Source organism: Cuculus canorus, chromosome 21 (assembly GCF_017976375.1).
Source record: "Cuculus canorus isolate bCucCan1 chromosome 21, bCucCan1.pri, whole genome shotgun sequence".
NCBI classification, from domain to species: Eukaryota; Metazoa; Chordata; class Aves; order Cuculiformes; family Cuculidae; genus Cuculus; species Cuculus canorus.
The window spans coordinates 4,473,186-4,486,107 of record NC_071421.1 but is presented as its reverse complement, the minus strand read 5'-3'; the positions used below and the strand labels follow the sequence as shown (position 1 = coordinate 4,486,107).

Sequence of the window (12,922 nt, the reverse complement as noted above, 5' to 3'; positions counted from 1 at the left end):
TGGCTGCTCAGCTCCATTCTGACAAGTGCAATAAATGTGTCCTCCTGGGTCCTTGCAAGCTGGGCATTAGTCACACTCTGTATTTCAAGGACATCAGTCCGATAGTTTTTCAGCTGCAACGGAAAACGTGTTCTGCCAGGAGCCATTTGTTCCAGTTTTGTTGCTTACTAATAAAATAAAAATCAATATTTGGGGTTTTTTTTTGGAGCCTGGGAAGCAGGTCAGAGAGTAGGAGGGAGATAGGTGGTAAAAAGGAAGGTGCTGAAGTTAGTTCTTTGGGTTTCTCTGCGATGGTGGCATGTGGCATTTTGGAGAAAGTGAGAATCTCCGTCAGCTTGTGAAATGCTGGCAAACAGTAGGGCTGTTGTTTAACAGCAAATAGGTCTGCAGGTGCACAGCAGGTCTCACACTGGGCAATTTAAACCAAATTTAGCTTTGTGAAACAAAAGGTATTTGAGAGGATGTTGGATTTGCCATACTTTTAGCTTAAGTGCCAGTGGAACATGGGTGGTGATATGGATCGGAGTTTCATTTTACTGCCTCCACCATAGGTGGAGTGCACGTAGTGTCTGGATGTTCAGCCACTAAACTGCCAGCTCAACCCTCTTAGTCATCTAACTAAACAAACTCATCTAGCTGATCTTAAAATACGGACTGAAGAATTATTGGCTTTACTGAATCAGTGCCTTAGTCACAACTGAGTCGGAGGAGTTTTGCTTAGAGAGTGAAATGTAATCGATGCCTTCTCCTTCCTTGAAAATTCCCCAGTTTCATCATGACTGATTCAGCTGATTAATTAATCTGAGCTGGTAGTGTCGTTGTGCAATAAATAAGGTTTGCTTGGATATAGCATTTCTCCTCTTGAAAATTACTCTCCCTCCTGATTCTGCAGAATCGGACTAATTTAAAGCAGTTCTGATGGTAACACTCAAGTCCCCTTCGTACTGTGCTTGACAGTAGAGTGCTTTCCATCACTAGAACATGTGATATAGCCCAAGCAGACTCTGCAGAGCAGATTTTGCTCTTTAAACTCTTTCCTGCCACACCTAATGAATCTAGGTTGTAATGAATCTAGGTTGTAATGAATCTAGGTTTTGCAGAGAATGGTTTAGATTATGAGTAGATATTTGCATGCCAGCTGGCCTCTGACTTACAAGCCCTCTTCGGATACTTTTATATTGACACTCAAGCTCCACACATAGTTATATTCCTAATCAAAATCCAATACTTGAGCAAATAGATTTGTGTTACATCAGGCATTCATCGATGAGCAATCATCTTTTAACTGATGACATCTTACCGTGCAAATCTTTACTAACGAGGTGGTTTTTACTCATGCATTAAGTTAGTAAGACCCGTTTGGGAGCTCTACTGAGCTGGGCAGCCCTTCTACTCTCTGTGCAAAAGACAAATATGTAATGTAGCACACTGTCAGCTGAAGCTGCGTTGGCAGAATGTGAAGACTCAGCTATCTGGCAACAGATGGGCTACAGGCTTCTTCTGACATGATCTGCCATCCAGCATATGTTAGACAGGATGAGAAATCAAGGGGTTTTAGACTGCGACTTGAGCTTTATTTAAAGAAAGAATGATGTCTTCGCTCTTGATAGAGCAGGTGGCCTCCAGCACATTCGATGAAATAAATGTGGACTAACTAGGTTGCTTGGTTAAGGGATAGCTCCGTAGCACAGAGTAGTAACTGGGGTATCGTTCGTTATATCAGAACCCAGTCCATTTCCCTTCAAATTCTTTTTCCACCCTGCACACACTGATGTTGGCAAATATGCTTAAGATGCAGTGAGTAAAGATGGTTTTGAGGATGGAAGGAGCCATTGGGTGGGCAGAACAGCTTGCTTTTGGATATCCAAACACATTTCTTGCTGCAGACCTGATTCTGTCAGCTCACTGAGACCTCTGTGAGCGATCAAGGGCAGTGAGTATGTTGGGTTCTTCCCTTTGGTTGGCTTGTCCCCCCATCTCCAGTGCGGAATAAACAGAGTCAGCAGGGAAGGTAACTGTATCGGGATTGCCTTAGGAGGGAGGGGGAGGCTTTTCCAGAACAGATCAATCTTGATATTTAAATTGCATAGTGTTTTAAAATAAAGAAATACCACATCTCCAGGATTTTGAACGTTCTGGACTTTATTTTTATTTCACTGTGGGAGTGAAATGGCTAATAGGTACAAAGCATGAGTACTCATATCTAATTATAAAACAAGTTGGTTGCATTTGAGTTGTCAAAACTCTCATTGTGGTATTTTTTAATACTGTCGAAGCATTTTCCAATTGAAATTTTTGACCAAAGAACAGATAACTTTTCTATTACAGGACAGGTTCCCTAGAAGTTTCTAAATCTAGAAGTTTCATGGGAACGATTTAGGTAGTACTTGTGAATTTTTCCAGACGGAAGTAGCAGACTCTTGCCTTGATAAAAGCCAGTCAAATTACACTAAAAAAAGGGGTTTTCGCTATGCAGAGTATTTGTCTGCCCTGTGAGTGGCAGGGTTAATGCTTCTCACAGGACAGTCATCCCCACAGCCTGTGAGCCTGGAGACGAGCACCAAGGAGACTCCTGAATCTACAAGCATTGACTTGGAGAAGCATGACGGTGCCTAAGGTGTGTTTGTGTTTAAAGCAGACACGTTTCCGCAGGACTGCAGCTTCAGAGTTATGAAAACAACGCCAGAAGGCATATCTGTGTTTGATGGTGCTTGTTGCAGGCAGGTGTTGGCAGTTGGTTCCTTCCCGGGGTGGTTCCCAGCCCAATTTGTGCATCCTGCTCCCGCTGCCTCCTTGCTTGTTGGGTTCATTAAAAACCAGCTTTTTGGCTTTTTCTTGCAAAGATCTGTGAATGTTAAGGTGAAGATATTGAAATGGCATTATACCGGGTTATGTTATGCTTCAGCGGTGCATCAGCTGATCCTTGATTTCCTCCTGAGCATGTCATCCAAGGGAATAAGAGGAACGTATTTTATACCTCTTTTACCTTCTACAAACATCCTAATATCTGCCCAGAGATGCAGACACTTAATATCTTCTATAAACATCCTGGCCTCTGCTCAGGGGTGTAGACACTCAGTCTTAAGAAAATGATGAACTCAGTAATAAATTGACTAAAGGTTGAAAACATGTGTTGAAACAAGGAAAGGGATATCAGATAAGGAGAACTCGTGATTGTTTGAAGATTACCTGAAGAACATCCATATCCTAACTAAGGAGGTGGGAAAAAAATAAGCAATTTTGTGTTAAAGTAGAATTGTGTAACCTAATAAATAGATGTATTACATGTGACAACAGTACTGAAAGGGACTCCAGGGAAGCTGGGGAGGGGCTTTTGATCAGGGAGTGCAGGGATATCATTAGGGGGAATGGTTTTAAGCTGAAAGAGGGGAGATTGAGATATTGGGAAGAAATATTTTCCAGTGAGGGTAGTGAGGAACTGGCACAGGTTGCTCAGAGAAGTCATGGTTGCCCCAACCCTGGAGGTGTTCAAGGCCAGGTTGGATGGGGGTTTGAGCAACTTGATCAAACACAGGACTGTCCCTGCTCACGGCAGGGGGTTGGAATTGGATGGGCTTTAAGGTCCCTTCCAAACCAAATCATTCCATGATTTTATCAACTGTATCAGCCAGGCAGGATTCTGAGCATCAGTTTTTTATCAATAGGGCTGATTCTGTGGAAGATCTTCTGCCTCGCATCCTGTGCAGAATAAAAGCAATGTCTCCTCTCTAAACAAAATACTTCTGTTTCAGGAGGGTTGGGTTTTTTTGTTTGTTTGTTTAATTGACTTCAGGTAACAACCACAGCTGCAGCAACTGGTGAAGGAGGAGGGAGAAGGTGATGAAGGGGTTGGAAACAAGTCTTACAAGAGGCAGCAGAGGGAACTGCGCTGTTAAGCCTGGAGAAAAGGAGGTTGAGGGGAAACCTTATCACTGCCTACAATTGCCTGAAAGGAAGCTGTGGTGAGGTGGGTGTTGGTCTCTTCTCCCAAGTGACAGGTGATAGGACGAGAGGGAATGGCCTCAAGTTGCACCAGGGCAGGTTTAGATTGGACATCAGGAAAAAATTCTTTACTGAAAGGGTTGTTGGGCACTGGCACAGCTGCCCTGGGCGATGTTTGAGTCCCCATCCCTGGAAGGGTTTAAAAGACGGGTAGGTATGGTGCTTGGGACTGGTGCTGTTCAATCTTGATCAATGGTATAGACTGAGAGATCGAGTGCCCCGTCAGCAAGTTTGCAAATGACACCAAGCTGAGTGGTGCAGTTGCCACACCAGAAGGATGGGATGTGATCCAGAGGGACCTGGACAGGCTGGAGAAGTAAGGCTGGGAGAACCTCATGAGGTTCAACAAGGGCAAGATCCTACACCTGGGTCAGGGCAATCCCCGTTTCAACACAGGATGGGAGATGATGGGATTGAGAGCAGCCCTGAGGAGAAGGACTTGGGGTGCTGAGAGATGAGGAGCTCGACATGAGCCGGCAATGTGTGCTCACAGCCCAGAAACCAACCATGTCCTGGGCTGCAACCAAAGCAGCGCGGCCAGCAGGGAGGGAGGGGATTCTGCCCCTCTGCTCCTCAGTGGTGAGACCTCATCTGGAGTACTGTGTCCAGTTCTGGAATCCTCAACATAAGAAGGAGATGGAGCTGTTGGAACGGGTCCAGAGGAGGTTACAAAGATGATCCGAGGACAGGCTGAGAGAGTTGGGGTTGTTCAGCCTGGAGAAGGCTCCGAGGAGACCTTATAGCGACCTTCCAGTACCTGAAGGGGCTACAGGAAAGCTGGAGAGGGGCTGTTCATAAAGGCTTGTGAGGATGGGATGAGGGGCAGATTTAGACGGGACATTAGGAAGTATTTCTTCACCATGAGAGTGGTGTTGCCCAGGGAAGCTGTGGCTGCCCCATCCCTGGAGGTGTTCCAGGCCAGGTTGGATGGGCCTTGGAGCCCCTGATCCAGTGGGAGGTGTCACTGCCCATGGCAGGGGGGGTGGAACTGGATGGGCTTTGAGCACACGCACAGGGGGGTGAGCCAGTTCCTCCTCTCCGCCCGCAGATGGTCTCTCCCGCCTCCCCCCCTTTCCCGCGCAGTTGGTTCGCTCCATGGTAATGGATGCGGGGGGGGCCGCGCGCGCCGGCGCCATTTTAGGTGTCGGGGGAGGGAGGGGAGGAGGGGAGAAAAGGCGAGCGGGGCAGCGCGGCGCTTCTCCTCCCTCCTTCTCCACCTCCTCCTCCTCCTCCTTCGCGGGGCCGAGCCCTCCGCCCAGCGCACAGCAAAGCCCGGACCAGCGGGGGCGCCACAAGGCGGGGCCCCGCTCTCTCGGTGCAGCCGCCCGGGCATGGCGCGATCGCTGCCGGCCTCCTGCGCGCTGCGGCGGCTGCTGCTGCTGCTGCTGCTCTGCGGAGGAGCTGCGGCCGCCAGAGGTACACGGATCCGGGGAGGGGGAGCTGAGAGACGCGCTGGGATCGGGGATGGTGCCCTTGGATCGCTGGAGGAGGGTTGGGGGGGCGGTGTGGTAGGTCAGCTGCACCCCCAGAGCCCTCCATCCCATTCCATCTCATCCTGTGCTATTCTGCAGGGTCTGAGCTGCGTGCAAGACTCAGTCTGGGCGCTCACTTGCACCCCTGAGCCCCACATCCCATCCTATCTCAATCCTGCAGGGCCTAAGCTGGGCCGGGGGGGGGTGGGGGGCTGAGCCTTGGGGCTCACCTGCACCCCCAGCGCACCCCATATCCTGAAGGGCCTCAGCTAGGGCGCGGGGATCTCAGTCTTGGGGATCATTTGCACCCCAGACCCCCCCCCCCCATCCCACTTCATCATGTCCTGCGGGGCCTGAGCTGTGTAGGGGGCTCAGTCTTGGAGCTCACCTCAACCCCCATCCCATCCTATCGCATCCTGCATGGCCTGAGCTGTGTGGGTGGCTCAGTCTCGGGGCTCATCCGCACCCCCAGGCCCCCTCATCCGATCTTGCATGGCCTGAGCTGTGTAGGGGGCTCAGTCTCGGCGCTCACCTGCAGCCCCTGACTCCCCCATCTCATCTTGCAGGGCCTGGGCTGGTGGGGAGGGGTTAATCTTGGGGCTTACTTGCACCCCCTGAGCCCCCATCCCATCCTGCAGGGCCTGAGCTGTGTGAGGGGCTCAGGCTTCGGGCTCACCTGCACCCCCAGAGCCCCCCCATCCGTCAGGACCTGGGATCTGCAGGGGGGGGCTCAGCCTCGGGCCTCGCCTGCACCCCTAGATGCCCCCATCACATCCTCCAGGGCCCGGGCTTGGGGAGGGAGAGGCTTAGCACTCACCTGCACCCCCAGAGCCCCCCTCGAGCCCCCCATCCCTCAGGGCCTGAGCTCTGTGGGGGGGTAGCTCAGTCTCGGGGCTCACCTGCACCCCGAGACCCTTTCCATCCTCCACGCAGGTCCCACCCCACGGCGCGGGGGGGGCTTTCCTTCAACCAGGTTATGCAGTGGGGTTGGGGGGGGTGGCTGTGTGCTCACCTGCACCCTCTTTTCCTTCTCCCTGCATGTCTTCTCCCTCCCCTATATGTTGCAGGAGAGGGGGGTGCCTGTGAAGGGGGCTCAGCCTCGGCACTCACCTGCACCTCTAGACTCTTTCCCTCCCCACGAACGGTCTCGAGGCGGGGGACACGCAGCTGCCTGCCCGTTACATAACCAAGGCCCTGCCACTGTGCCCGGGGGTTGCAGGGCAGGGTAACGGTGGAGAAGTGCAGCGAGAGCCCGTCTGCCCGCTGCGTACTGCGGGCTTTGGGCTCCTGAGATCCCCGGTGGCCAGCGGAATAAAATCGTAGAATTATAGAATCACTTGGTTAGAAAAGACTTTTGAGATCATCACGTTCAACCGTACCTGTCTGCTACTAAACCAGATGTCTGAGCACCTCGTCTGCCCACCTTTTAAACATCTCCAGGGAGGGGGGCTGAACCGGTTCTCTTGGCAGCTGTTCCAGTGATAACTGTTATAGCTGATAACCCTAATGGGAAGGGAAATTTATTCTCTCACCTGAGAGCGCCTAGGGGTGTCTGTCTGTCATTGTTCCCCAGAGAGCACCGCTCTGGTAGCCCCCCAGAACAGGTAGCTTGGCTAAAACTGCCGGGGATTCGGTTCTGAAACATTGGCCTTGTGGCTATTGATTGATCTTGTCGAGTAAACGCATACGCATTGCAGGGCTGCTCCTGAGCAGATCTCAGTAAGAGGCTTGCAAACGCCTCCTTACCTGAAGGTTACCTCGGGAATTGAGAATGCTGCTTCTGCACGATTTAGCTAACGGTGTGGTGAGGTTTGAGATCTTGCATTTAATTTGAACGTAGATTAGAAGCGTGGCTTTAAAACGGCTTGCAGATACGTGGAAGGGAAGATCTTGGTTTTAAACAAAACCAAATCGTTAAGGGACACATCTTGCTGCAGTTTCCCTACAAAGGGTCAGGAAGCTGCTGCTGTTGTAGGGAAGTCTGCCAGCTGTTTGGAGTAGTGGTCGTAATTTACCTGTACAAGATTTCTTACTTCTGATCTATTTATTGGAACCATTAAATTTAATGCTTACTACACCAGTACAGAAGCACAATTTGATTGCATTGTTAGACTTTTCCATCATTTGAAATTAGGAATAAAAAGGAAGATTGAAACCCCTTTTTCAAACAAAGCGAATATGTACTTGGAGACGAATGATACATTTGGATAGCATTGTCCAGGGCAGCTCTGCTAGTCAGCACTGCTGCTGTTCATGAGAGGCTGTGCGTGTTTTCAGTCTGATCTACAGAGCTGCTAGGCTCCAGGTTCTGATCAGATAAACTTCATCGCACACAACTGAGCTAGTGTGAGGTCTGGTTTGGCTTAGTGTGTGCCTTAGTCCTCACCACATTTTGACTGCTCCAGGTAGGCTTCTTAATAGGAAGATCCATTTAATGCCAGGGAGGCTCTGGAGCACACCTGGAAGGCTGTTAGGGCAACTCACTTTCATTTCCCTGTTGTTAGGACAAATGTTTGTTTGGATGCATTTGTAGTAAACTTTCAGGTTTGTGCTGTATCGTAGGTTCTGTTTTTTCTTTTTTATTTTCAAGTACAGCTTCATTATTTTTTCATCTATGACTTTAATAGTCCTTATTACCAAGGTGCCTAGGATTTATTTTATATGGTGAAAACTAAACTGTGCTTGCATCAGTCATGCACAGAAATGGACTGGGAAATGTACACCAGAGTGATGAGTTCCATTCTCCAGTCTGGTGTATTCCTGTGCTTGGAACAGAGGAGTGAAAAGTGATTCTTTTGTGATGATGGAAAGTAACCCAAAAAGCTTTTGGGGAACATGATCTTACAGAATAGTCTAGTGTGAGCTACCTGACCTATCTTCTTCCTTGTAGTTCTTTCAAGGGGTCCAAAGTGTGGTTTGAGGCTCTCAAGAGGAGTGTTCCTGTCCTGCTGACGCAAAACTCTTAATTAAACTGAATTTATCTTGTGATTGGTCCACGTTGACCCAAATATTTCTAAGCTCGTTGGACTAATATCAGTGGAAGAGCAGTAGTTAGCAGAGCATTCAAGTAGTGTTTGAAAAAGTGAAGTGATTGGATCTCTATCAACAGAGTGGAATGGGGAGTGGAATGGAGTGACTTTTCAGAGGAGAAGGATGAATCTGATGACTGCTGCTTCTGTAGTTACTGACCAGGTAGAGCAATATCTCTGTTGCCTTGGGCTCTTCCAACTTATTGTCATTTAGGAAGGGTATCGATGAAAATAATACTGTCTTTAGGAAATTTTGCTGATCTGTGATTATTTCAGGAAGTTATATGCTGCTATCAGTGTCTTGCGTGCAAACCACAAACCACTTCTCACTGCCACAGTCTCATTGCAGATGTTTCTTTTACACAGTAACAGCCTTTATAATACAGGGCTGGTGGTTAGGCTTCTATCTCCTTCTTAGAGGACAGGACATTTAAGACTACCCTGAAGGATTATGAAGAGGCAATTTGGCTATTTATGGGGGCTGTTGTTTTTTTTTTCTCTAAGGATTTTTGAAAGTTGGAGATTACTGAGAAGAGAAGAGAGAGAATTAACCAGTGCCAGACCTTTCTATGATGCATAATTCTTGGGGAAGCATAATATACAGCCATCTGTTCAGATGCGAACAGTTTTCATCTCTTTCTATATATGTTATATAAAATAATTCACTGCTATTAAAATTGAAATGGTGGAGGGGTTGATCTGGGCAAGTATAGTTTACTTGGTGTGTTTGGAATACTGTTGTTGCCAGTTGCCTTCCCCCGTATTCTTGGAAGGGAGGTTGTGCCATCTGTGACGAATTATCAGGAAAATTTATGAATAGAAACTTCCCTAGACTCTCAGTGTATCTTTGGGTTGAGGTCTTCATTTTTCTATAGTCTTGATCACCAGTTCCGAAAAGGTTTTTCTGAGGAGGAGGACAGAAGCTGGGCTCACAGACTCCAGTTTCTCAAGGAAGTGAGGAGGCGTGAAGTTAAACCAAGATCAGGCCACAGGACAGCACCGTGTGAACATCTCCTCTCAAACAGATCAAATTAGAATTCTGGTGTTCTGGCTAAAGCGCATTTTCTGCTATGAAAAACAAAGTATCTGATACCTTAGTAGCTCATGGCTGTGAAACTGTTCTGCAGCAGAGAATAAACTTCTGTAGTCATTGACGTTTTCTGAACAAAAGCACTGTTCCCATTTTTGTTCTGTGTAGTTGTAGTCAGAGAAGTGTCTCTGAAATTTTCTTTATGATATTAAGGGGCATATGTCTTCTATTATTATCTTTATTGTCAAAGACAGAAGCGATACCTCAAAAGATGGGGGAGTTCAGTGAGTTGGAAGCCTTGGTCTTAAATAAATCTTGTTTTGCTCTCTAATTTATTTGATTTGTACTGATAGACTCACATTGGATTCAGTAGGGACTAAACCTCCTTAGGAGACTTTAGAAAGGATTATGGAAACCTCAGTGCCTTTGAAGAACTGTCTGTCCTTTGTCTGTGGTATTAGGTCGCGTCTCACTTGCTTTGTATTCAGATTGAAAACAAGTTGCTGCTGCTGCTGCTACCGGTTGGTTTCCCTGTTTTTAAATGGAGTCAACAAGTAGAGCCAGAAGTGCTGGCTGTACTGAGGTGATGTTTTCTGTATTTGTTAATAAGATTCCATTTCAGGGAGTGAAGTTTATGAATATAATAACAGTTAGAAAGCGATTTCCCTGCTTGCACTCTAATTAGCAACATTTAAGAGAACATTAATAAATATTGTGTTTAGATGTTTACAGTTAGAAGCTTATGTTTTCTGTTTCAGTGTTCTGTTTAGCTTAAAACATTGGAAATTTCACTTCAAAAATTAAGGCTTTGTTGCCTTAATCCTATTTAGATGGTTTTGTGATGGGATGTTTTTGTTTGCTATTTTCCCTGCTGGGCTTTTACCCAAATTGAAATTTGGTCAGTATATCCTCTGCCAAAGGTCTCTGGTGCACTGACCATTTCTCATGCAGTTGTGGGTAATGAAAATTGCAGCTAGTTTCTAATTAGTTATTTGCATGTACCTTAGTTTCAGGCTTGTAGTAGACCTTCCGTATATCTTTGTACAAATAAAATGAAATCTAGGCAACTGGTTTAGGGTAGGACAGAAAGGTTTGTGTAAGTGGTGATAAAACAGAGATGTTTCCCTAGGTAAAATATAATTGATAAAATCAGAACTGAATTGCTGCAGCTATTAGTTTGGAGAATTAACGTTAATTGTACAGGCTCAAACTGTAGGCACTCGAAACTTTATAAATACTAAGTTGCACTCCAGCTGAACTTCCGGACCACAAATTGTAACAGCTGGTTAACTGTGGCAAAGCATCCAGTAGCTCAAACTGTAGGCACCTGGAACTTCATAAGCCTCACCTTGTGCTCAAAATGTGTGACAGCTGAGCTTCCAGAGAACAAATTACAAGGGCTCCTTAACTGTGGCAAAGAATTCAAAATGGACATCTGAAATTATAGGATGAATTTCAACCACCTGGTTTTTCTTCAGCTAGGAGCTGCAGAAGTTGTTAGTGGATGTCCATGCCCTTAGCCATCCCTCTCCTAATGCAGACTCACCCCCTGGTATTTTATTACTGTCTACAGTTTTCATGTCCCAGTAGTGGAGGCTGTAGTTTGTCCTGGAAACCCATACCATAGATAAGAAAAGTTCCAAACCATCCAAAAACTTAGCATTTGATCAAAACTTGGGTTAATTTTATCCCATTGTTTGTACCTGGTTTTAAGACAATGATTCTTTATAAAATTGTAGGTATGAGAAGACCTAATTAAACAACAACAACAAAAAAACTATTTTCATTTCCGCTGTTGTATTTCAAATTGTTAATGTACAAAGTTAACCCTCACCCTTTCGTAATTGAAAATAGAGGCATTGCTCTGAACTGCAGGCTGGTGGGTCTAGGGCAGGAGCGGAACACACGTTATCATCGAGCGATACTGCACCCATTCTTATTAAACTTTACTTTCAGGGTGGGGAAGCCCATTTTATTTAGATCCTTTCTCCTTGGCTGAACTGTATTTTCCTGTGGTTATGTGCTACACAAACTTGTTCTTTTAATGATATTATTTGAAATTTCATCAGAATACTAAATTATGAATATCCAAGGTGGGACATGCTTTATAGAGTTTTAATTGTCTCATTGAAAGGCATGCTTTTGTATTCTCTTACATCAAGAGGAAGACAAACAAAATCTATACAGTAATGAAAATTTTGGTCAGACCTTTGGGACAGGAGTAAAGGACTGTGTACTCAGTTCATTGAATGTAGTTCATTTGAATTGACAGAGAATATAATTATTTTTTTATGCAATCTCTGTGGATTTTTCATGATGTCTCAGAGGTGGATTTTAAAGAATATTTTGTTTACTGTCACTACTAGTTTGAACATCTAAGCTTTCAAACTCTAGTACTTTATTGAGTTTGTTCAATGGATTTGCTAGTTAATTCTTAAGAATTTGTTTTGAAATAAATCACCTTGATCTAGTTCTAAAGATGTGTAGTGTGGCTAAACAACACTATGTATCAGAAGCAGTTATCCAGAAGAAAAAAATATTTTCAGCTGCAGTCTTTTCTGGGTGAGGTGTGCCTAAATCTTCAATTATGTAGGAACTCGATGTCATTTAAGTCACTTGTATGGAAGTCACTTAATGGAAGTCCTCAGAAAGGACTTTGATAAGTACATTTAATTTTAAATGTTCGCATCCAGATAGTAGCGCTGAATATCTTAGGATTATAACTTTTGTTTAAAGTTTCCTTATCAACCCTCAACCCCACTGCCTTGCTTACGTATTAATTTATGCTCATTAATTCTTCCAAACAGCAGGAAAAAGTTGTTGCTGGTTGATCAGATGCTGCGTTTGCAGTATCAGCCGTTGCTCTAGGGGAAGCATCCTTCCTTTGAGGTACAGTTCTTTCTCTGCAGAACGGTCGGCAGTAGTTCCAGTGCATAATAGTAAAAGCTGGTCTGTTGACTTTCATGAGACACTGAGCACATTTACCTAAAGCAAATGGTATTTTAAAAACCAATGTTCAAGGCACACATCACATCAGGCACCAATTCCCTTTCCTCCTGTAGCTTAGCAGTGATTATCTTCAGATAAACCAAGTTAGACAGGTGCTTTGTGCTTGACTTGTAGGTGTGTGTTCAGTCATTGCTTGGCATCAGTACGGGCTCTAGCACGAGCTTCACAGTCCGGTTTGCTACCTGGAAAAAGAGGTGCGCTTAGTTGTCTTTTAAAAGTCTTTGGCCGCTAAAAACTAAATAGAGGCCAGCTTGCTGTCTTGTGCCAGGGTGGCTTCCCCCACTTGGCTGGGTTAAGTGCTCGTTGGGATTTACAACAGATTCCAGTTGAGGCGCTTACAAATAGTGTGAATATTGTATTTCAAGGAAACCAGTGTAGTT

The 12,922-nt window shown here is 45.8% G+C and overlaps 1 protein-coding gene across 4 annotated transcripts in view; it reads left to right on the top strand.

Annotated features, from left to right (window-relative positions):
- Positions 1 to 5,148: 5,148 nt before the first annotated feature.
- CLSTN1 (calsyntenin 1) overlaps positions 5,149 to 12,922 on the top strand; it is a 40,641-nt gene continuing 32,867 nt past the window's right edge. For all 4 annotated transcript variants that reach the window (XM_054085529.1, XM_054085527.1, XM_054085528.1 and 1 more), the window contains exon 1: positions 5,149 to 5,418. In XM_054085529.1, coding sequence (XP_053941504.1) covers positions 5,334 to 5,418 — 85 coding nt within the window. In that variant the 5' untranslated portion in view covers positions 5,149 to 5,333. The remainder of the gene's footprint in view (positions 5,419 to 12,922) is intronic.